This window comes from Phlebotomus papatasi, chromosome 2 (genome assembly GCF_024763615.1).
Source record: "Phlebotomus papatasi isolate M1 chromosome 2, Ppap_2.1, whole genome shotgun sequence".
Taxonomy (NCBI): Eukaryota; Metazoa; Arthropoda; class Insecta; order Diptera; family Psychodidae; genus Phlebotomus; species Phlebotomus papatasi.
The window spans coordinates 6,265,908-6,290,467 of NC_077223.1; the positions used below are offsets into that span (position 1 = coordinate 6,265,908).

Genomic DNA, 24,560 nt, shown 5'->3' on the forward strand with positions numbered 1-24,560 from the left:
TCCGGTTAAACACATGTGCACTGTGGAATTTGTGTCGTATCAGGTATTATGATAGCACAATCTGGCATGCTTTTTATGTAGAATTATTTATCAATATCTAAAATAATTTTATTGGAAATTTGAAAAGACTCATTTTATATGGAAGACCATCATACCACACAGAGTCAAAGACTTTTCCAAATTAAAAGCAATGAGTCCAGTTGAGGTCTTGGAGTTTAATTTAGAATAATTTCTTTAGTGATTCTAAGTAGTTGATGACTAGTAGAATGTCCAGAGGTCGGAAACCGAATTGTTCGTTTAACAAAATACTGTTATTTTTGACAAAATTATTAATATTTCTGTAGATCACTTTTACGAAAATTTTTCCAAGTACTGGTAATAGCTTACAGGCCTATAATTTGACGCAAAAGAAATATCTTTATAGGGTTTGGGAATGGGGATAATTGGAGCTATCTTCCATGGATCTGGAAAGTTGTTGATCCTCAGACAGTTGATTAAAATATTATTGAGATAAATTAACTGCTTTTTTGGAAGATTTTTAACAAATTTGTTATTGTTTTTATCCATACCTGAAGTTTTCATATTTTTTAATTCTTTAATTATTGTAGATATTAACCGGCGTGTAGGAAGATGTTCAGCCTTATCCTTTTTTAAGTATATCATTAAATTTGGAAAAAAATTATCGGCAATTTCTTGAGATTGAAGTTCATCTGTTATGATAACTTGATTACCCTTCCGAAGGGGTGGAATACCTTGAGCTCTATTCTTCAGTAACTTGGCAGTTTTCCTTCCACAGATTGAGTCTGACCTCCTCCGGAGATTGATCAAATGGATTGACAGAGTGGCAAAAGCTCTTGCGAGACTTCAGCCTTGCTGTTGTTTTCTTGTTGTTTTCACCTAATTTTGCATGGAAGTAAGCACATTTCCGTAGTAAATTCATCAAAATTATTAAAAGTGGTCAGTGAAGTGATTTGTGCGAAAATTATGTGATTTTGACTGTTTTTTCTTCTGTTTTTGTTTTTAGTGTGAAAATAGCCCTGGAAAAGATAGCATCCAGAATACAGATCATATTTGTCATCTGTTTTGGAGCTCTTAGAGGATTTTTTAGTCATCCTGATATTCTATGTTCTCTGGTGGAGACCGAAAGGCTCTACATAGCTTTTCAGACAATCTGTGTGATGTTGGGAAGCCCTCCAGATTCTGAAATTCATTCCATTAGATCACCATAAGTTTCACTGATACGAAAAAAAGTCCCTCTTATCCTTCTAAAAACGGAAAAATCTCACATTCTTTATACTATAAGGATTCTAATGTAGTTTCTTTTTATTTGTAAAGGAAGAAAAGAATTTAAAAAATACACAAAAAATATAAAAATTTTCTAATTTTTATATTTTTATATTTTCACTGTCTTTTGTTTTCAAAAAAAACCTACAAGTTTTATAAATTTATCACAATTTCTCGCATTTTGATATTTATTAGTCATTTTTGTCAAATTTCAACAAAGTTAAGCAAGAAGAATTCTTCAGGAATACTTTAAATTTCTAAAAACATTAAAAATTAAATACAACATCAGCCACTTTTTTTAGTGTTGCCAGATTCGAATGCAAAAAACAACTTTTTCCTTTATGGCCTCTACACACTAGGAGCAATTTCTTTAAAAAAAAATGCTTTTTTAAATAATATTTCCCCTATCCTGTAGGCAGAAATGTCAGATTTTTTTTTAAAAGGCAATTTTTGACGAAAATTGCTTCTTATGGAGTCTACACATTAGTAGATTTTTTTTAAAAATGCCTTTTTAAAGAAAATTTACCCTATCCTTGTAGGCTGAAACGTCTGAATTTTTCCTTTCTTCTACTTCTTCTTTATTTTACTTTTACGGCTGTCGGATTCAAATTAGATCCATCAGAATTATTTAAAAAAGGCATTTTTTTTTTTAAATTCTACTAGTGTGTAGACGCCGACACCATTAGTAGTGGTTCCTCTGGTAAAGCCGCTTATGCCTTACAACTTACAAATCCTATCACTTACATGTAAGTTTTACGTTCGCTGCTGGGAACTGACAGCATAATTTTGACACTGACAATCTCCACATTTTTGTCAAAACATGTGGTGTATTTTCTTTTGTTGACACAGCTTCTTATTTAATTTAATTGTGCAATTATCTTTGCATTAATTTACTGCAAATTTAATTTTCAAACTGTTTTAGAGAAGGTGTAGGAAGAGGATACAATCGTTCGCAAGGTCAAGCATGTCGGACATCAAGAGAAATTACTACGAGGTTCTAGGATGTTCCAAGGAAGCAAGTCCGGAAGAACTGAAAAAGTCGTACCAATCCCTGATACTAAAGTACCATCCGGACAAGAGGACTCCAGACAATAAGGCAGACACTGAGGACAGTTTTCATTCGATAGACACTGCTTATAAAATCCTGAGAGATCCAGAAAGCCGAAAAATCTACGATGCTGAATTGCTACAGAAGGAATTCTCCGAGAGACCGTTTGTTTTAGAAACTGTCCACAGAAGGGAATTCACTCGAGATGAAGAGTGTGGCTATTTCATGACCAGGAAGTGTCGCTGTGGGAGCGGCTACACACTCCCTGAAAAAGAATACCTTCGAAACGAAAGTTTTTACATTACCTGCAGCGAATGTTCTCTTGTAATACTTGTTGTATCCGACCAATGATCTGATAAATATTTTACCCATTTTACAATAAAATTTAATTTTTAATAGTATTTTTTTGTTTTTTTTTTATATTGAGATTTTGGAGACTTTCTCGTTTTAGCCTAGACACCTTTGGAGACTTGTATTTGTCATCGAATTGTCAAACAAATTGGATGACGCAGAAGTGAGAAAAATTTTTCTGAGTTTGCAAAAAAAAAAAACAGATCAGAGAAATCATGGATTTTGGTGATAATTTCGAGCAACAGGAAATTGATCCGGCTGCAGAGTTCCTTGCCCGGGAACAGAGTGCCCTGGCTGGACTCGAGGATGACCTCAATCCACCAGCAGCAGTGCCACAAGTGAAGACAGAAGGTAAAAAATGGGCGTTTCAGGGCCCCATTTCCCGGACAATAAACTCCACAGATTTTTTTTACTGTTAAATATGAGGGAATTGCAAGATTTTTGCACATATTCTGTCCCCAGAAACACAATCTTCCTGCTCTCTCTCTCTCTCTCTACCATATAAATGTGTGCAGCCTTTTCTCATCCCAAAAAACTTCCATTGCAGATGCGATAAAAATTTATTTAATAAAAAAATCGGTGTAATTTTATGTGCTTTCTCTGTGGAACGGATTTTTTCTTTGTTTTTTTCTTTTATAATTTCTTTTTTCATGTAGACAATGGCACACTGGAGTCATCCGAGAGCTTTGAAATGATCAATAACATTGAGTCTCACGAGCAGACTAACGTCAATGGTAAAATAATTATTTTAATTCAATTCCTCTCTCCCCCATAAATTCATTCATCCTCCCCCTCAATTCACATAGAAACATCTTCCGGGCTAAAATCACAAAAGATCAAATTCTAATCATGTTTTTTTTTGTCACTTTTGGGACACAAAAAGTGCATGTTCGATGTGATTTCTTGTGTCGCATCTCAAGCTCGCATTGCATTTTCCTCATCAGAAACATCTTCATTTGAACAAATTTTCTTATTTTCGACACTCAAAGAAATCATTATTCACTTATCAAATAATAGAAATGATAGAAAAGAATGACTTGGAGGATAATTTGTGGTCCAGGTGCTGGCAACTTGGTCATTTCTAATCGCTTTTGCTTCAAGCTAGTTTTGCCAATTTGACAAAAATTTGTCAAAATGATATTTTCTTCAAATTAAATTTTGTGAGAAAAAGTTTGTCAAATTGGGAAAGAACATCTTTTTGACAAAATTTTAAAAAGACTCGATTGCTTTGCAAGTCTTTTGCTTTATGGCCTCTACACATTGGGAGCAATTTTTGTCAAAAATGGCTTTTTTGAAGGAAATTCCCTGCAGCGTTGTAGGATGAAACGTCAAATTTCTGTCAAAAACGCAATTTTTGACGAAAATTGCTCCCAATGTGTAGACGCCTTTAGGGCAGAATCACATTGACAGTAAAATGCTCACCGTCACCGTCAAAACTCTCACCGTATTTCGTTGATTTACACATTTTCATTGCAATTCTTGCTCAAATTTTCCATTACGATATTACCTTGTCTCATACTCGGTGGCACTAGGTGAAAATAGTATAAGAAAATTGAATAAATAAAGCGAAAATGCGATAAACGGTAAGCAAAAAAAAACTGGGATTTTTTTGCTACAGTTTTTCGTAAAGTTTTTTTTGCTCACCGTTTATCGCATTTTCGTTTTATTTCTTCAATTTTCTTATATTATTTTCAACTAGTGCCACCGAGTATGAGATAATGTAACACGGTAATTGAGAATTTGTGTAAGAATTGCAATAAAAATGCGTAAATCAACGAAATATGGTGAGGACTTTGACGGTGACGGTGAGCATTTGACTGTCAATGTGATTCTGCCCTTATGCTTAAAGGCCTGTACACATTGGGAGCAATTTTTGTCAAAAATTGCTTTTTTGAAGGAAATTCCCTGCAGCGTTGTAGGGGGAAACGTCAAATTTCTGTCAAAAACGCAATTTTTGACGAAAATTGCTCCCAATGTGTAGACGCCTTATGCTTAAAAAAAAAATAATTTTCTGTATTGAACGCTATCAAACTAATAAACCACGCCTTATCTTCTTTACACCCCGCCCCTGTAGTATTTAAAAAATAACACGCCCCGTTGAATATACAGAGGCAGGCTATTGCAGGGGTTCTGGGATTACCAAAACTTTCGGATTTAAAAAAAACTACGATAATTTACGATTCTCAATTAAAAAAATATTATACACGGTATACACGTAAGAGATAAAGCCAGGGGCCTCTCGACATTCATTTTTCCATACGTTTTTGCATAGAGGCACTGATGTCTATTATCAAATTTTTTCCTGAAAAGAATTGACTTATCAGTCAGAAATATTTCGAAATAGTACGTTAAAAGCTATCTAAAAATACAAATTTCATAATGTTCGCCGAAATAATACAAGAACTACGATCAAATTTGTTTAGGTCACGGTGCAATATCTGCAAAATTTTTACAAAGAAAAGTGAAAAATGGCTTCACTTTTTTATTAGGCTTGATGGGCCCCTGGATAAAGCAATAAGTGACTAGGTACAATAAATAAACTTGACTTCAAAGGGGCGTGAAATGAGGCATATCTCTGTTTTCGGAGGCATCCAAAATCCCGAAAGCCAAAATCCGCAATGTTCAAAATCCTGAAAGGGATGAAATTATAGGGAGGATAATGTGTAGAATAGTTTCTCAAGACACAGAAAATTTCCCTTTGCCCCCAGCAAGAGCGGGTGCAATCGTGGGAACTAGTAGCTATGACATTTCAAGAATTCGGGATTTTGGCTTTCGGGATTTTGACCGAGACCCCTCTGTTTTATCCTTTGGCCAGAACATTTGGACTTGTCTTCAATATTTATTTTTCTTTCGTACTTTGTTATTTAAATCTTATTGAATAGAAAGGGGAGTGGCCAATTTTTTGATATGTGTATTGTGTAGAGACGGTGTCTACACATTGGAGCTGATTTCATCAAGAATTATTTAAAAAATTTTTGAAAGAAAAAATCCTATTTTTAAAAGAATTTTTGAAGAAAAAAGTCTTCAAAATAGGGTGGAATCACCACTTCTCGCCAGTGCCCCACTTCTCGCCACGTATATTGAAATCGCTATTTTTCGCGATTTATGAAATAAATGAGCCGCAAAGTTACTTGTATTTTTTTGCTGCTACGTATAGAGTCGAAAAACACTAATTTTTTATTTTGAATTTAAATGTTTGAGTATTTTTTAGAGGAACATTTTAAGCAAGTGCATCGAATCCAATATTTCTTACCAAATATAGTAAATGTCATGAAACTTTTATTGAACAAAATTTAATTTTTGAATAAGCAATTTGCCTATTGGACATTTAATTACATTCAGCGCATACATAAAATTTGTATTTAGTTAATTAATATTTCATTTTATTTAATTTTTATGTAAAAATGAGCTATGGCGGTAAGTGGTAATATTCTAAAATTAATTCACCACCTGTCGCCATAGCTTTTGAATAGGGGACGCTAACTTCACTTCATAGATTCTCAGTTGTCAAATCTGCTTTGTTTACTTTCTGCAACAGTATAATAATTTGATTTCTCAAATAAAAGTGAAGAAAAATCATTTAATGTGAGTAATAATAAGGTAATTATGAGGAAAAAGAAATGCTGAATGTATTCTTTGCATAATACTGCCCAAAATAATCGAGTTCGAACCTTTCCAAGTGGGTGGCGAGAAGTGGTTACAGAGCTGGCGAAAAGTGGTAAAAAGTGGCGACGAAGTGGTTATTTTTGCATTGTTAATAAAAACCAGTTTTTTAGCTACTCCTGAGTTAAATTGTAGGACAATTGTTTTGACGAATCTAGAGTCAATATATCTAAGCAGCTTTGTATCAAATTTGAGTTATCTAATGATTAGGGGTCAAAAGTTATAATACAATTAATTTCACTTTTTCCTAAAACTGGCGATAAGTGGTTACTCCACCCTACGTTTATTTTCTTCAAACATTTTTGACAGATTACTAAAATATTTCCAAATGTCTTGCTCTTGTGAATGTTTTTCATGAAAATTTGTTATTTCACTGCTGGAAAAGTAAGAAAAGTATTTATGGAAGTTCCTTGGGACAGTATTTAGGAGAAATTTTATGGAAAATCTTTTAAATATGCGAAGGAGTAGTTTTTTTCTGGAGTTGTCGCTTCTAGTGGAACCCAACCCAGTTTTATAGGAGGAAATAGAATTATTGAATTTCCGAAATTCGCAAACATAACCGCAAAACTTTGTCTTTCTTTTCAATTTACAAATATTGTGTGATACTCGCAGTTTTCTTTGAGCAAAAGTTGTTTTTTCGTGATAATCTCAAGAACACTTTCAAGAGAAAAATCCCAGAAACTACCCGGAGAACTGAATTTGTACCTAGGAGCTGCATTGCGAGTAGAGCAGAAGGTGCTGTCAATGTTTCTGCTCCTGATTACAGGTTCTTCCCCTGATCCAGACCCCTATCCACAAGTTTTCCTCCAATCTTCCTAATGTCCTGAAAATTTGCAGAAAGAGTTATTCAAAGGTATTGGCAGGGGCATGATATTTTCAATGTTTTCCATATGTTTCTAGCGAGCCGAAAAAATTTTAGAGTTTATTAGCTGTTTTTTGTCATTGTAGAATGAATTAGTAAAAAATACTAATACAAAATAAAAGCCAATTTAATAACGAAGACGCAACCAAAAACCCCAAATTGGCAACCTACGTAGTTTTGGAGATATCTTGTGAAATGTGTACGAAAACAGGAAAAAAATTACACTAAACTAGTCTCATTTTTCAGAGCTAATGTCACCCCACTGGGTATCGGTGATATTTTAAGCAACAGCTTATTGCACATGCATATTTAGAAGATTTTCCACAAAAATTTACTAAATACTTTCCCAAGGAAGTTCCACAAACACAACAAATTTTCATGAAAAGCAATCTCGAAGGATTTTCTTTCAAAAATTCTGTCAAAAATGACTGATGAAATTTATTCCAATGTGTAGTGTGTAATTCCTTTCAAAAATTTTTGATGGGAATTGTCTTGAATTGGATGTGATTTTTGAAGAAATTTGCCTACATTATTAGACAAATTTTCTTCAGAAATCTTTCTTTTTGTCAAAAATTCATACCAATGTGTAGGCAAATTATTTGAAGCACACTTTTTGAGGCTCATTTTTGATAGAAATTTCTCAGTGTAGACAACTTAACGCATTAATTTTTATTGCATACCTTTAAAAATTGGTCTTTTTATTAATATCTCTGCAATTAATCAATTTAGCTTTGCAGGAAAATATTGGAATGCTTTTTAATATTAGTCGCATTAGAATGAAACATATCCCTTTTTAAACTTTCCGTATTTTATTTCATAAAAATAAATATTTACTCAATGCAAAGATATAGAAAAATTCTCTCTTTTTGCTACTAATGCCAAAAGTAAGGCCACTTTTCAGAGAACTGCAAAAATCTTCCAAGTCACTTCATTGCCGCATTATTCATTTATTTTCTTTTGTCACAAAGAGTAAAATATTTTTAAAAAAAAATGATTTTATATCTTTAATTTTTGTTGTGCATGTGTAAAAGAAACCATTTTTTTGTTTTTATTTTCTCAGAAGATGATTCTAACGATTTCGAAATTAGCTATCGTTCAGGTGAGAAAACAACCTCTCAGTACATTTTCCTCCCTTTTTGATCTTTTTTTGTTTGTTCTTTCTTTTTTGTCGATGTGCTTCTTGTTTTGGCAAAATTTTTCAAAAGTTTTTTTTTTAGAGATTTTTCCAAATGTAGAGATTTTGGTTTTTGGATGGGGGATTGGGAATGATTTTCTCTGGTGATTTTTCCAGCGAAGCCCCCAATGGAGGAGCCGGAGAAAATCAAGAAGTGGCGTGAGGATCAGAAGACGCGCCTGGAGGAGAAGGATCGCGAGGAAGAGAAGAAGAAGGAGGAACTGAAGGTGCAGGCAAAGAAGGAGCTGGAAGATTGGTATAAGCAGCACGAGGAATCCATCACCAAGACCAAATCCTCCAACAGGTGAGTTTTTTAAAATTTTTTTTGTGTTTTTCTGTGAATTCATGTGCTTTGACTTTCTCTGAAAATGCTTTCCCCAAAGGGAGTCTGCTAAGTGAGTATCTCAAGGAATTTATTTTTGCCAATTTTTGGAAGTGTCGTCCAGAAGAAATTTCCAAAGAAAACAATTCCAAATGGGGAAATTCTTTTCTACCAATTTTTTTTCCAGGAATGCTGAAAAGAATTTTGTGGCTGAACCGACGGAAATTGAGCCGGGAACCGAATGGGAACGCATCGCAAAGTTGTGTGACTTTAATCCCAAGGCAAGTAAAACCAGTCGGGATGTCTCTCGCATGAGATCGATCATTCTGCAGCTGAAGCAGAATCCCGTGGCAATAAAACGTGTCTAAAAAGCATTCCCAGCATCGTGTAATCTTCTTGAGAGAAACTCAAATAAAACATTTAGAATTCCACAAAAAAAAAGCTTTATTAGTGAGATAGGGGGAGGATTCATTTCATGGCCACGGCCACTTGATACTGCTGCTGGAGTTTCTGGAGATTTTCTCTGTGCTTGTCCTGTTTCTTCTCAAGGGTCACAAGGGTGTCTTGGCACCTCTTCAGCTCCTTGTTTATGTACTCTATGCGTTTGCCAACATTCTGTCGACACTCCTCTAGCTCTTGTCTCACCAGAACTGGCCCATAGAGTTTGTAAACCTGCAACATTCCCGGAAACTTTACTCCTATCCTCCCACGCAAATCATCAAAAATGACCTCACCTTGTTCTCAGGCTTCAGCAAATTCAGTTCTTCCATCACATTCTTATTCTCATTCAATTGACCATCGAGGAGTTGCCGTTGCTGGACCAATTTGTTGAAATCTTCCCCGAGAAAAACAAGGAAAATTGAGAAAAAATCACTAGGATGTCTCACGAAACCTAACCTCACCTTTCTGTGCTGCCTTGAAATGCTCCAATTCCGTCTGCAATTTCTTCTGAATCAATGCACTATCCTTGTCCACCATGATTTCTTCAGTCACCGGAAGTACTTATCGAGTATTTAACACAGAAATCAGCGTGGTAAAAGCAAAACAAATCCACACCAAAATATTTTTCCTTGACAGACAATATATTTTGAGAAAGTAACAAAAATTCCCGATATGTGGCACTGCGATAAATTGTGGAGAGCATTTAAATTTTACCGCCAATTTTAAATTTCATTCATCATGAACAGTTTTCGTTATCAGAAATGATAATAAATCACTGCAAAAGATAGAGATTGGCATAAAAAGTCGCACATGGGCTTGGTGGAAATCCTTATGCCAATAAAAATAGATTAAATAGCGGGAAGATAGTTGAAAACACCTTTCTGTGATTTTTCCAAAATTTACTTAACCCTTTATGGCCTCTACACATTGGGAGCAATTTTTGTCAAAAATTGCTATAGTGTTACAAGTTGGACAATTCTGCGGTACAAGTTGGACATGGCTTTTTAATTGATAAATACAGTACAAAATTTGTTTTTAAGCACAAGGAATCAAATTATAAAACTAAAGCATTAAAAATATACAAATAAAAATGATGTACTAAATTTATCAAGAAAAAAAGCCCTGTCCAACTATCATTGTTCAACTTGTACCACTTTACCCTATGTCAAAAAAATCTCTTACTTTTTGGGTTCATAATTCTGCCTCACAAAATTCCTGGAAGCCTTGAATTTACTTCTACAGGAAAATAATAATGTAGCGACATTTTTTACGAATGTACCCTGGTTAACTCAGCTTCGTACCATCGTACAACTTTTGCCCGCCTTTGTAGGCCTCATTTTCTCCGGAAACATTACACTAGACACAAAAACTTGGGCATCACTACTTAGATGGAACTTTTATCTACTTCTTTTCACCGTTTGTGGAAGTTATCACGCATTAAAAAATCAATTTTAAGCTATATTTCTAACATATGTTTTTTGACACTTGGAAACCATATTTTTGTACTGCATTCTGACAGTCAGTTAAGAGCTTCGTTAGATGTGATTCTCCCATAATCACACCTATTGTAATTCTCGAATTTTCTCTAACACCTCCAATTGGTCTTACAGAACATATTTCGGAAGTAACTGATTTCAAAAATGATCAGCCACCAATTTAAAGTTAAATATGGGAAATTCCACTTTAAAGCAACGAAATTTGAATGAGAAATACATAAAATGCACCGAAATGGCAATTAAAGAATCACATCTACCATAAGCAGTCTGGTTTGATCACTGTACAAATCAGAAAGCACTTATCACATCTATTGTAAGGCCATTGGCAGACTTGAGGATTAGTCGAGAGACGGCTTAGCGCAATTATATTAGAAATAATGGTCAAACTACATTTCCATAATTTTCCACTAAGTCGTCTTTCGGCTTAAGTCGTAAGTGTGTTTAGGGCATAATCCTCGTATTTTCTCTAACACCTCCAATCTGTCTTACGGCCTCTACACAGTTGTAGAAATTTCTTTAAAAAAATGCCTTTTTAAAGAAAATTTCCCCTATTACCGCAGACTGGAAGTCGACATCTCTTACACTTTAAGCTCCAGGACTATGACAACTTGAAAAAAAAAACTGATACTGCTCTCTCTTTACTTTCGAACAGTAAAAAGAAAACTTATCTAAACTATAAAAGCCGGAAATTCAGGTTTGTGTCTTTGATATTACTTAGACTTGAAAGTATGGTCGAAAAAGGGCATAGGACTTGTTGCATAAAATCTCCTTCTCCTTTACATAAATATACGGAAATTGTGACAATAAAATCAACAATCGCATTCACAATATCTTGAATTATTGAAAAGGAGAAGTTTGGTTCTGCTGGTTCATGTATGAGATGCTATAAACAAAATCATTATTATATATTTGAAATTTTGGCAGCTTATATTTTTTGTTTCTGTTTTATTTCTTGACCAAATTAACTTTAAATCAGTATTTCTAAGTTATATCCTATAAGTTAGCGTTTTACTTTTACTTCTTTTTTACCTTTCGAGTATAGAAAGTATGTTTTTAAATAAAATGTGAGCAGTGTATGAAATGCTACGGAGATTGTAGAAGACAATGATAGCAATGATAGCACTCACAAATCACAACTGATAAAATATTCTTCATAAAATTATAATGCCGGCTTTTGTGTTACTCTGAAAGTGGAAATTCCTTCATGAAAAGTGAAGTCACCAGCAGCGTTCACTTTTTCTGTTTTAGCGCACAAAGCCCCAGTCAGTCTTGAACGTCTCGAGAAGAAATATCAACAAAAAAATAAACATAGAGTGAAAATTTAGTGCTAAATAGTGTAAAATGTGTGGTGTAGCTCGATGCGTTTGCTGGTTTGTATTTCAATTTGGACAGTGAATGAGACATCGAAATTCTGGGATAACACATTGATAAGAGGCCTCTCTAAATGATCTCAAACCCAAATCAAACAAAAAATATATCGGTGTTTTCTGTCCAACTTTATCACCTGTTGATTAGTCATATAAATAGAGTAGGAAATTATCAGGAAAGTGGCATTAAGTTGGTGCCTTCACCTGCAATTCTTAGCACCCACCGTTAGCGCCAACACCATAATTTTTGGACGACTCTTTTACGCTTATTCTCTTTCGTGTGTATCATTTACTTTAGTGATATTGTTCAGTGCTCTAACTTTTAGGATATAATTAAAACATTAAAATGTGTGGAATAGCCCGTTGTGTCTGCTGGTAAGATTTACTGCACAATTCCCTATGAAAATTGTTGTGATACAGTGAGGAATTTTCATTTAATTAATTTAGTTTTTCCCCCTATTCAAAAATGGATAGATGATAGACCAATTAAATCGATTGACTCATTCAGTTTTTACCTGTTTCTACAATTGGTTCAGATGTATTTGTTAACAAATTATCGCAAAAAATATCGATTGACGCTTATACTCTTTTTATCTTTCTGTGCTTTCCTCGTGACGTGATGTCTCATCGTTTAAAAAAAAACAGAAATAGTGAAATACAATTAACAGGCAAAAGTTTAGTAAAATGGGACAAAGCCCAGTATTCATTAAATTAAAAAAAAATACTCACTTGAGACTCATAAGAAACACGCAAGAGCGTCAAGGTGAAATCACACGTGAACTTGACATACTATTTCATTTTTGTCGTTCAAAGCTCCAGCTACTACGATTTCAACATTTTACTTTTACAGATGAAATTTGTCGGAACAAAAGCAATTGTTTTCTTATCCCTTATAAGGAATTATTTGTATATTCTTCAGTTTTATTGAAATTTCCAAATCTGCAATGTTCAACTTCAGGTACTTTACTGAAGATAACCGAAGTAATCACATTTTTTAACCCTTCAATGCCCCTTTTAAATTAGATTTTTTACAACTTCATAAGCTTCGAATAAATGGAAAATCTATTGGATTTCTTATTTTAGCCGAGACACACTTAAAGGGATTATAACAAACGGTGCAGGGAGATTTTATCTCAGGAATGAACCGTTGTGGGGGATTTTCCAAGACACACGTTTCTAAAATAAAACGCTTGTAGAGCTTTTAAACAGTGGATATAGTAGTAGCTCTATGACTGTGAGGTCTTGGGTTCGAGACTAGGCAGCTGCAAATTTTTCAGCTGTTGTATTATGGTGTCTATACTATAAGCAATTTTCGTAAGAAATTACCTTTTTTTAAAAAATCCTGACGTTTCTGCCTACAAGGATAGGGAAAATTTTCTTTAAAAAGGCATTTTTTAATGAAATTTCCTCTAGTGTAGGAGCCATTAGTATCGAATTCGTCCAGTAAATGAATGGAAAAGTAATGCCAATGCATTGACAATGAACCGCCTGAAAAAGAGAAGTTGGTATAGGAAATAAGTTTCGACATGCAGAGTTCAGTCGAATACAAAGACACATTCACTGCCTAGATCCACAAACCAAGGTCTACCGAGATATAAAGCGGTACTGTGTATTTCAGAAAGCATGCATGGCATTGTGATATAGAAGCAGGTTTAGGCCTCGGTGGTTAAGATAGAACAGGAGAATGGGGAGTGCATAATGGGTCCAAATAAGTGGCCTGGGTGCAGCGGTTCCGAAAGAAATATAACCGACCCATAGACAAGTCTTAATCGTAATCTTAAACAGTCGTAGTGGACCAAGTTAGTGACCCTAATATGAGGTGAGATTCTCAACAATCTTCGATCAGTACCACACTTAAGGTCCACTAACTCATCTGACCCGAGCTATAAGAGTTCAAAAAAATTCTTAAAATGGCCATAACTCCGGTTCTAATTGTCAGTATTTAAAAAATGGGGGCATTTTGGAAAGCTCATGTAATTTTCATCGCTTATAAGAGATTAAGAGATGCTGTCCCTACTTAAGTTTTCACGGCTGTATGCTGACTCTTCTAAGCCCTCTGTGTAAAGTAAATCACCCACTGATTGCCTTAAAATGTCCGTCCTCTGCATGTCAGAAATTAATGAAATAAATGCAACTAAAGTAGTTATACATAATTTATTAAATATTTTTAATTGTGTTTTAAAATGTAATTAATTAAATAATTTAAAAATAATTACAGTAGAGCAGAGGTGTGCAAGAAACCGTTGAAACTGAATTAACGTCAAATGAAACATGTACGTCAATGGTCAAAACGCTACTACAACAAACTTATTTTGACGTTAATTCGGTTTCAACGGTTTCTTGCACACCTCTGCAGTAGAGTCTCTCAAATCTGAATCTCTCAAATTCGAAAGCCGTTTGGATTCAAAATGTCAATTGTGAGGTTATGTTAGAAAGATCGTATTCTGGATGAACGAAAATCATATTTATGTGCTTCTTCCTGAATGTTTACATACATTATGATCGCATAAAATGAAAAGGAAGTATGTTACCACTAAGACTTGTGAGAAAGTACGAGAATTTGATTCAAAGTACAATTTAATCTCACACAAATTTCGTTAGTTTCGAAAATATCGTTCGAATTTGGGAGGTGAGAAATGTCAAAAATACCCCCCGAGCGTTCGAATTTAGGAGACTCTACTGTAAACAAAAATTTAATTAAAAATTAGAATTCAAAATGTTAATTCACGATTTAAAAATTAATTATAGTTTTATTTGGTGTCTATAGATAACATAGCGACAGATTCTGCAATTGTCCAATTTTTCTCCGCATTAGTCCACGGACGTCATCGGAACAATTTTTCATGCAGATTTTTCTGTGTTTTTGGTGAATAGCCAATAGCTATTGTGGTGGCCCCATTTAGTGTCTAATAGTGTCCCGGACGAGAAAAATCCAGGAATTTGTGTGAAACGAGCAATGGATGTAAGGTTTTGAGTGAAAAAAAAAATAGGTAAATCGCTACAAAACCCAAAGAAAAACACCTACAGATGCATAAAAGTAAAGTCTCTAAATTTGTAGTGCCCCAAATTGCTGAATTTATTGTATTTTAAAAATTATTTTTTACTGGTAGACCCAAAGAGGTTATCTTTACAATAATTTTTGGAGCCACACAAAACTCATTTTTTGACAGTAATATAGAGCGATGGCCTATAGCGGAACTCGACTGTATTTTCAGCTGAATTCTGCTAACCTTAAAACTCGCGTAACAGTGCTATTTGCATAAATTTGGTTAGCACTTTTTGTTCGAGAACTGCTGTCCGGTCAGCATATGTTTTGCTGATCGATTCAGCAAAAATATGCTGAAAACGCTGCCTTTTTCAGATAACTTTGCTCGCTGGATTATTATTCTTTTAAAGGAATAGTCAGCAGAGGGGATGGGTATCCTTATGATTTCCTAACCTAGACACCATGACAATAATGCTTAGAGCACAATAACTTTTGTTTTGTAAACATTGTTTTGTAAAACCTAAATATAGTCATCTCGCTCACTGCCATAGGAAATTTTGAAAACATATTTACAAACAAAAGTTATTGTGCATTGAGCATAATGCCCAACGCACAATAACTTTTGTTTAGTAAACATGTTTTTGACATTTTAATAAGAGTGAGTGAGATCTAGATCTAGTTATCTCGCTCTTTCTCATAGGAAATTTTGAAAACATTACAGTAGAGTCTCTCAAATCTGAATCTCTCAAATTCGAACGCCGTTTGGATTCAAAATGTCAATTGTGAGGTTATGTTAGAAAGTTCGTATTCTTAGTGAATGAAAATCATATTTATGTGCTTCTTCCTGAATGTTTACATACATTATGGTCGTGTAAAATGAAAAGGAAGTATGTTACCATTAAGACTTGTGAGAAAGTACGGGAATTTGATTCAAAGTACAATTCAATCTCACACAAATTTCGTTAGTTTTGAAAAAATCGTTCGAATTTGGGAGGTGAGAAATGCCAAAAATACCCCCCGAGCGTTCGAATTTAAGAGACTCTACACTGTACAAACAAATGTCATATTGTGCGTTGAGCATAACCCTAAAAAGCATCAACATTTTTGGTTATTATTTATTCGTCTTATTCACAATAATCAATCCAGGAAATTGGGGAAATTGCGATTACGAAACAACTAAACAATTTTCCTAAAATGTTCTGCCCGCTAAGTCTCCTATTTAATTCCTTTCCTGTTTTTCTTTGTTGAGAAAAACAAAAAACAAAAAAAAACCATAAACTCAGAAGACTCTGACCTCATTGCCTACTAAAATCATTTTAATGCGAGTGGGGAGGCAATTAATCTTCACGATTATGCTTTTCACTACTTTTTCCATCCCATCCATTCCATTTGCGCGCGTATTTTGAAAAAGGTTTCCCACCTCTGCACTCTGAAAGTCTGCCCTGGATGCTCTAGTTCGACCCTGGATCAATTGACAGCATAAAATTGTTTTTTCTCTCGCGCGCAGGAATTTGCTTGCAGAATTTTCTCTTCCGGCTGAGAGTTTTCCCCCTAAAGCAGAGTAAATTTTCTTCTTCTACTCCCTCTCACTCAGCCGGCTATATTTGGTGTCTTTTTACTGCCAACTGTCGCGTCACGCTGACGACAGAAAACTGGGTGGAGGATTTTTCCAAGTGTTTTACTCCAAAAAGAGGGTGTTGCGGTATTCTTCTGGTGGCCAGTTAATTGTGGGTGTGGATGGTTAAAAGTGCTTTTTGTTGGCCCACCTGTTGTCCTCTAAAATTAGTTTTGCGAACACCACGAAACATTGAGGGATCAAAATGTGTAAATGTCTCACGGGAAGTGTCGTTTGCTGGTACTTTTTTTGTCCTTCCGGATGCCTCAAAAGGGAAAGGAGAGGAATTTTTCTTGATCTTTGGCTTTTGGTTGATTTCAGTTGCTGCTCATGTGCCTGGAACATCCTGCTCCTGATCATCTTTGTGGCAATTGTCGTGGCCGTGGCAATTGGTCTGGGCATCTATTTTGGCATCTACCATCCGGATGATCCCAATGTGGCCAAATTCTTCAATCAAACCATCGAAAAAGTGAAAGGAGGGTAGTTAGGGGATGGTTCATCGAAAGTTATCCGCCCCAAATGACGAAATATCTCCAACTAATTCACCAATAATGTAAGTTTTATCTTGACCTGAGCGTCTGGCTCCCATTAAAACATCCATAAAAACCACTGTTTACACTTTGCCACTAAATATGTTTACACTGACCCCTCCCAATCTTTTTTTTTCTAGGTGCCGCGCTTTTTTGTGCTCCGCAGAACAATAATAGATCCTATATATTTTTCATTACAATATCTATCATACATCGCAATGCTGAGCTTCGTGGGAGAGAAATTCCAGCAGGACATGGAATATTTATTATATATGCCTAATGTGTTGTGAAAAAAAAATGCTGAAAATTTTTAATTTTATGAAATATACAAACTTCTGAACTCAAAAAGCCAGTTTCTTCATCAGCAAGTAGATATTCTGATCCACTTCGAACCCATGGAGATTGTTGGCGTCACCCTGGAGGCGCATGAGGAGACCTCCGAAGGACACATAGGCCGACAGACGACTGGAAGCTTCTGTATGTGCCTCATCACCTTCTATCCGGTAGATTTTCCCATACATCACATACTCAAAACTATCAGCGCGGGTTCCTTCTGTCTCGAGTGGATTGTACTCTCCACTTCCTGCAAATTAAACCACTGCTCATCTCCTCGATACCCCACAAAAATCCCACAATCGTACCTGGATGTCCGTCTTCGTAGAGAGTTGTGGCCAAAACCAGGCGGAATTTGTCACCCAGCTCCATGGGATAGAGCCAGCAATTGATGTCCAAGATGAGATCCATCTTGAAGGACTCAGATTCACAGTGCAATCGACTAACACGATCAAATTTCTTCCCTTCCGGATCCATATCTTTCACATTGAAGATATCCTCAAACAAAACACCAGCCATTTTGAGGTTAGAATTGCTAAATCACTGTTTTACACTAAAATCCACAAACTCCTGTGCATTTATTCAGTGCACAGGTCTTCTTTGAACTCCTCTCTAATGATATCCAACTAAATATCTTCGTAATCTTAAGTAAAAACCACAATTTTCCGCAGAAAATCTCGCAGTGAAAAACCCAAAACAAAACGCCGCATTTACTTGACACTCTACTTTGCGATGCCAGCGCCTCTGTGACCCAACACTTGAACAACATTTAAGGAAAAACGTTTTTCTACTGGCCGTCGCCAGGATTTGAAAAAAAAAAACGTCGCCAAGATTGGTTTTGCTTTTTATCTCTTTCGCGTCATTATAGGGTCGACCCGGGGAAAAAACAATTTTATCGGTTTGTGCACGACATCATAATAGAAGGATGTAAGATTCTTGGCTAATTTTCTCAAGACTCCAGATATTCAGGAAAAGAAAATATTTGAGATCAAAAATCACGAATTTCGAACTTTGTGAAATGACTTTTCTTTTTCAAATTTTTTTATATTAATTTATTTTTTTCAGCAAAAAGTTCTTTAGAAACTCAAAATAGAATATCCAAAGATTGTATATTGCATATTTTGATATAATAAACTACTCTCAATTTTCCAGAAAAGGGTGTAGAATTTTCCGGGTCATATATGACCCTATTGTCGGCAAGGGTAACAGTATTTTCGTCCCAAACCTACAGCGAAATGCAGTTGGGACATTGTTTTTCTTTGTGAAATGCAGGTGGGACATCTTGCTCCTGGACATTTCATCTTATATCTGATGAATTATAACATATTTTGCAATATTTTACAGTATTCTGCAAGCGTCTCATATTGTGCAATTGTATTGTGTGTGAATAAATATGTGGATAAGTTTATTTTTGCCAAATACCACTCAAAATATTGTGACAGTGACTGTTCAAGGGATTACCAAGAAGATTCCTTGAACAGCAGGAGTACAGTGTTCATCAAGACAATCCAGTTTGCCATGGTTTTGGCCAAATTAATAACTTCAAGCAAAAAAAAAAACTCTTAAAAAGCCCGTGATATAGATTTTGAAAATGGTATGTGTACTGTACACTTCCCTTGAGGACAACAGGGTCATAACCCGGGGTTTTTCCGAGTTTTCACGCAATGGAATTTTTTTTTCCTCTCTGAACTATTATATTTGATCATAAAGCATTAGGAAAAACTCAATTTTACATGAATTCATCTGCTGAATAAAAGTGGGACGCGAAAGAGTTAAACAGTATCATTTGTATAAAATACATATCTGTCTCACATTAAATCAGTAAGCAAAGCATATCTCGTGCCTAATTTATTTTTTTAATCCTTTTTTTCTTAATATTATTAAAAATATTCTCAACAATAATGTATTAAAGTTGAAGCAAATCAATAGTCAAACGGTTAGTATTTTGCAGAGTAGATTTATTCTATAACTTTGATAATTCAAAATTTTGATTTAAAAATTCAATAAGAATAATAAGGAAGTAAAGTGTTCAATATTGATCGCTTTTTTTAACCCTCAATATCAAATCATACACTTTAAAAGAAATCTCGCGTTTAATTATTCCTTCAATTTTCAATATGTAACAGAGATTGATTAATTGAATTATCTCCCCATAGCAAAAGAAAGCGGAATAGGAATAACAAGCGAAAAAATCCTCGGAATTTTCCACTATTTGCCTTAAAAAATTCCATAGGAATTTTCCATAATAGGTTCCAAGGAAAATTTAATGGATTTATGCTGGATTTTTTCTATAGAATACATCCATGGAAATGCTCGTGGAATTTATGTGGATTTTTCCACCAAAATAAAATGGAGAAAAAATGAAGCTGTCACATGCACCTCGTGATTTTACTTCCGAATATTAAAGAAATAGCAAAGATTACGAGGATTATAATATGTTTTACTAAATCAGCAATAACGAATTAACACTTTAAGCAATAAAAAAATATTTTGTAAAAAAAAATAATTTTTTCGAAAATATTTATTAATTAACATAAAAACAGCATTATTTTAGGTTGGCGACCTATTTAATGTAATCACTTCATTATTATCTACACGAAACGCAGTGTCGCATAATTAATTATATTATAATTGCCACATGAATCACTAGAAATGTTTGCGGAAGGTTTGGAAACAAATTCTAAAAGTTGCCGCAACACCATTTTATTTGTTTGACATTTCAGAAAACTAGTGGAAAAATCCATATAAAACACTATGGAAAGATAGTGGAAATTTCCATATGTTTTTTCCAGCTTATCCCGCGGACGTTTCACGTGTGAGTTTCCATATAAATCTTCCGCGGAATTTAACGCTGGAATTCCAGCATGTCGTACTAGTAAATTCCATGGAGTACTATGATTTCCATGGAATTTCCGGCTTTAAATTCCATAGGAAAACTTAGTGGAATTTTAGCGTCAAATTCCAGAGAATTTAGCCATTTGGACGCAAGTTTTCCATTGGAATTTTTGCGGAATTTTGCTATGGGGCTATTTTGATCATCTTCTAATTCCTCTTCTTCACTGTGATGTAAGTTGGCAGCATTGCCAACTGTCAGTTAGTTGAATAAATGCGTTGCTTGAAGTAAGCCATTCTCTGCCCCATAGCAAAATTCCGCAAAAATTCCAATGGAAAACTTGCGTCCAAATGGCTAAATTCGCTGGAATTTGACGCTAAAATTCCACTAAGTTTTCCTATGGAATTTAAAGCCGGAAATTCCATGGAAATCATAGTGCTCCATGGAATTTACTAGTACGACATGCTGGAATTCCAGCGTTAAATTCCGCGGTATTCCGCGGAAGATTTATATGGAAACTCACACGTGAAACGTCCGCGGGATAAGCTGGAAAAAACATATGGAAATTTCCACTATCTTTCCATAGTGTTTTATATGGATTTTTCCACTAGTTTTCTGAAATGTCAAACAAATAAAATGGTGTTGCGACAACTTTTAGAATTTGTTTCCAAACCTTCCGCAAACATTTCTAGTGATTCATGTGGCAATTATAATATAATTAATTATGCGACACTGCGTTTCGTGTAGATAATAATGAAGTGATTACATTAAATAGGTCGCCAACCTAAAATAATGCTGTTTTTATGTTAATTAATAAATATTTTCGAAAAAATTATTTTTTTTTACAAAATATTTTTTTATTGCTTAAAGTGTTAATTCGTTATTGCTGATTTAGTAAAACATATAATAATCCTCATAATCTTTGCTATTTCTTTAATATTCGGAAGTAAAATCACGAGGTGCATGTGACAGCTTCATTTTTTCTCCATTTTATTTTGGTGGAAAAATCCACATAAATTCCACGAGCATTTCCATGGATGTATTCTATATGAAAAATCCAGCATAAATCCATTAAATTTTCCTTGGAACGTATTATGGAAAATTCATATGGAATTTTTTAAGGCAAATAGTGGAAAATTCCGAGGATTTTTTCGCTTGTTATTCCTATTCCGCTTTCTTTTGCTATGGGGTGCGTCTTTGCAAATCATTACATGGTGTCAGAAGCACAAAAACCCTAAAAATGTCTTCAGAAGATGGACGAGATGATGTTGGCGAGGATTCTGGTGCAGTTGGTGGAGGAGTTGCAGATGAGGAGGCTCGTGAAACTCCTGGAGCTGTGGTGAAACAACCGAAACCTTTGAGGTTAGGGCAGCCTCGCATGGATGTGGCTTGGAAAAGGTTTGAAAAAGCCTATGATTTCTATGCGAGAGCCACGAAACTGGTCAAGAGGGATCCTGAGATTCAAGCAGCGGCTTTTATGTCAATTCTGGGGGACGAAGTGGATGAAATTTACGAGAATTTCAATCTTACCGAGAGGGAGGCCAGTGACGTAGATGTGATCAAAAGAAAGTTCCGGAACTATTTTGCGCCTAAAGAGAACGAAGTCTATGAGTCTTATGTCTTGAGGCAGATGCAGCAAGATACGGATGAGTCTGTTGATCAGTTTGTCACAAGAGTGGCTGCCCAAGCAAGAAATTGCAACTATCCGAGCATGATGATCGATAGAATGACGCGTGATCAAATTGTTATTGGAGTAAATAACCTTGATGCACGTGAGAAGTTGTTGGAAATCGAGAATTTGACGCTGGATAAAGCAGTTAAGATTTGCAAAGCACACGAGAAGGCTTCCAAGCAAACCAGATTGATTGCCGAAGATATTAAGGCAGTATCAGTGGTTAGGAAAAGAGTGCAAAGTGACAAAAAATCGAAAAAAGATGTCCCAAGTGAGACAAGTCGCGATATAATTGAGTGTAAACAGTGTGGGAGGCAGCATGTCCCCGGGAACTGCCTTTCCAGTGGAAAGAAGTGTTACAAGTGTAATGAAAAGGGACATTTTGCAAGAGTTTGCAAACAAAAGAGAAAGAAAGTGAAAAACATTGAGAAAAAATCTTCGGAGAGTGATGAAGATGACAGTGATAGTGACGGTAGTGAAGAGATCTAGAAAGTGTGGGCTTTGTCTGAATCCAAGAACAGCGATCAGTGGAAAGTGACACTCGAATGCCAAGGACGAAAATTTCAGGCGAAAATTGACACTGGGGCAGAGTGTAATGTGATCTCAAGGAGGATTCTTCGAGGGATGGATAATTTGAAAATTATGCCATCCAGAGTTAAGAAACTCGTTGCTTACAATGGAGGTGTCATTGAAGTGCTGGGGAAGGTGAAACTGCCATGTGAGATCAAGGGACGTAAACATGAGTTTTGGTTCCAAGTCATCAAAGGCCCAAAGAAGACAATTTTGGATGGCAAATCAGCCATTCAAGCAGGATTGCTAGCCAGGATTGACGATCTGAAAGCTTGCCAAGATTTATTTCGAGGGTTGGGCTGTGTAAAGGGATTCGAATATGACATTGATCTTGTGGAACATCCCCAGTTTAAAGTCCACGCGGCTCGTCAAATACCTCATTCGATGCGAGAGGACGTCAAACGTGAGCTCGATAAGATGGTGAAGCAAAAAGTGATTGAGCGATGTGAGGAAGCAGCTGATTGTGTTTCTCCATTGGTAGTGGTGAAGAGAAACGGAAAAATTAGGCTATGCATCGATCTGACGGATCTGAATGTCAATGTGAAACGTCGTCATTTCCCACTTCGAGGAATTGAGGAAATTTCTTCGAGAATTGAGGGCAGTAAGAAGTTCACTCTTCTAGACTGCACAAAGGGGTTTTGGCAAATAAAAGTCACACCAAGAACTTCAAGGATCCTCACATTTGCAACACCATGGGGAAGGTACTCTTGTCTGAGGATGCCTTTTGGACTGGCGTCAGCACCTGAGATTTACCAAAGTCTGATGGTTAGAATTTTGGGAGATATACCAAAAGTGGAGGTGTCAATGGATGATATACTCATCCATGGTGCTGACAGTCAGGAGCTCATGAAGACGACGCAAGCGGTAGTGAGTAAACTCAGAGAGTGCGGATTAAAATTAAATAAAGATAAGTGTGTTTTTGACACTGACTCCGTGAGATTTTTGGGGCATGTGGTCACCAAAGACGGTTTAAAAATCGATCCCGAAAAAGTTGAGTCCATTGAAAGGTTGAAAGCCCCGCATGACAAAAAATCCCTTCTGAGATTTTTGGGAATGGTGACATATGTTGGCAAGTTTATCCCAAATCTCTCGCAGGTGACTGCTCCTTTGAGGGAACTGGTTAAAAATGGTGTTGATTGGGCATGGGAGACACACCAGCAGAAAGCTTTTGAAGAAGTCAAAAGATGTATGATGCAAGCCCCAACATTGAAGTTTTTTGATGTCAACAAGGACGTGACATTGTCGGTGGACAGTTCATCCAAGGCATTTGGAGCGGCATTAATGCAGGATGGAAGACCAATTGCTTATGCGTCAAAAGCACTGACAGAATCTGAGCAAAATTGGCCACAAATCGAGAAGGAGGCGGGTGCTATCAGATTTGCGGTCAGGAAATTTCATGATTATGTTTGGGGCAAGAAATTGACTGTGGAGAGTGATCACAAGCCCTTGGAAGCAATTTTCAGAAAGCCTATGACTCTTGCACCCCCTAGATTGAAGCGTATCATGTATGACGTGAAGCCATATGCGCCAATTGTGATCTACAAGAAAGGTACAGAAATACCACTGGCAGATACGCTGAGTCGAGATTGTGAGCCAATTGGAGATGAAGACGATGATTTTCCAGAGCACCTAGAAATTAACACAGTGTTGTGTATGGGAGCAGAAGCTGAAATAAAATTGGTGCAGGCGACTCAAGAAGATGAAGTGCTCCAGAAATTAAAGAAAGTAATCAAAGATGGTTGGCCAAATAGTCCCAAAGAAGTTCCTGGCTGTCTTCGAGCATTTTTCACATTTAGAGAAGAGCTGGCTTATGTGAAAGATGTGATTTTCAAAGGAGACCAATGTGTTATTCCAGAGAGTGAGAGGAAATCATTTTTGAAGTTATTCCATCATGGGCATTGTGGAATTCAGGCTACATTGAGGAGGGCTCGTGATGCTGTATTTTGGCCAGGAATGACTAAGGATATCACTGAGATGATAGAGAGTTGCCAAGTGTGTCAGCAGACTCAAAGA

The 24,560-nt window shown here is 35.8% G+C and overlaps 5 protein-coding genes across 14 annotated transcripts in view; 3 read left to right on the forward strand and 2 right to left on the reverse strand.

The window, feature by feature from the left end:
• LOC129802273 (clathrin light chain) overlaps window positions 1-9,145 on the forward strand; it is a 101,639-nt gene extending 92,494 nt beyond the window's left edge. The window contains exons 2-7 of one of the 10 annotated variants that reach the window (XM_055847975.1): window positions 2,894-3,034; window positions 3,340-3,417; window positions 8,269-8,307; window positions 8,500-8,686; window positions 8,766-8,777; window positions 8,892-9,145. In XM_055847975.1, coding sequence (XP_055703950.1) covers window positions 2,899-3,034; window positions 3,340-3,417; window positions 8,269-8,307; window positions 8,500-8,686; window positions 8,766-8,777; window positions 8,892-9,072 — 633 coding nt within the window. In that variant the 5' untranslated portion in view covers window positions 2,894-2,898 and the 3' untranslated portion in view covers window positions 9,073-9,145. Of the gene's footprint in view, window positions 1-2,811; window positions 3,035-3,339; window positions 3,418-8,268; window positions 8,308-8,499; window positions 8,687-8,765; window positions 8,778-8,891 lie in introns of those variants that run through there. The other 9 variants (XM_055847974.1, XM_055847976.1, XM_055847977.1 and 6 more) reach the window with 9 other exon arrangements.
• On the forward strand, window positions 2,249-2,850 carry LOC129805029 (dnaJ homolog subfamily B member 8-like). The gene is made up of 2 exons (XM_055852837.1): window positions 2,249-2,496; window positions 2,784-2,850. Exons 1-2 carry the CDS (start codon window positions 2,249-2,251, stop codon window positions 2,848-2,850), a joined length of 315 nt encoding a protein of 104 aa, XP_055708812.1.
• On the reverse strand, window positions 9,131-9,814 carry LOC129802278 (probable prefoldin subunit 6). Its single transcript, XM_055847992.1, has 3 exons — window positions 9,607-9,814; window positions 9,439-9,539; window positions 9,131-9,376 (listed from the first exon to the last, which is right to left on the reverse strand). The coding sequence occupies exons 1-3, from the start codon at window positions 9,680-9,682 to the stop codon at window positions 9,173-9,175; spliced, it is 381 nt and encodes a 126-aa protein (XP_055703967.1). The 5' UTR covers window positions 9,683-9,814; the 3' UTR covers window positions 9,131-9,172.
• A 6,623-nt stretch (window positions 9,815-16,437) lies between these two features.
• LOC129802279 (protein midgut expression 1-like) lies at window positions 16,438-17,487 on the forward strand. The gene is made up of 3 exons (XM_055847993.1): window positions 16,438-16,849; window positions 16,931-17,162; window positions 17,280-17,487. Exons 1-2 carry the CDS (start codon window positions 16,815-16,817, stop codon window positions 17,091-17,093), a joined length of 198 nt encoding a protein of 65 aa, XP_055703968.1. The 5' UTR covers window positions 16,438-16,814; the 3' UTR covers window positions 17,094-17,162; window positions 17,280-17,487.
• On the reverse strand, window positions 17,422-18,223 carry LOC129802276 (DNA-directed RNA polymerases I, II, and III subunit RPABC3). Its single transcript, XM_055847989.1, has 2 exons — window positions 17,781-18,223; window positions 17,422-17,722 (listed from the first exon to the last, which is right to left on the reverse strand). Exons 1-2 carry the CDS (start codon window positions 17,989-17,991, stop codon window positions 17,481-17,483), a joined length of 453 nt encoding a protein of 150 aa, XP_055703964.1. The 5' UTR covers window positions 17,992-18,223; the 3' UTR covers window positions 17,422-17,480.
• Between the last annotated feature and the right edge of the window lie 6,337 nt (window positions 18,224-24,560).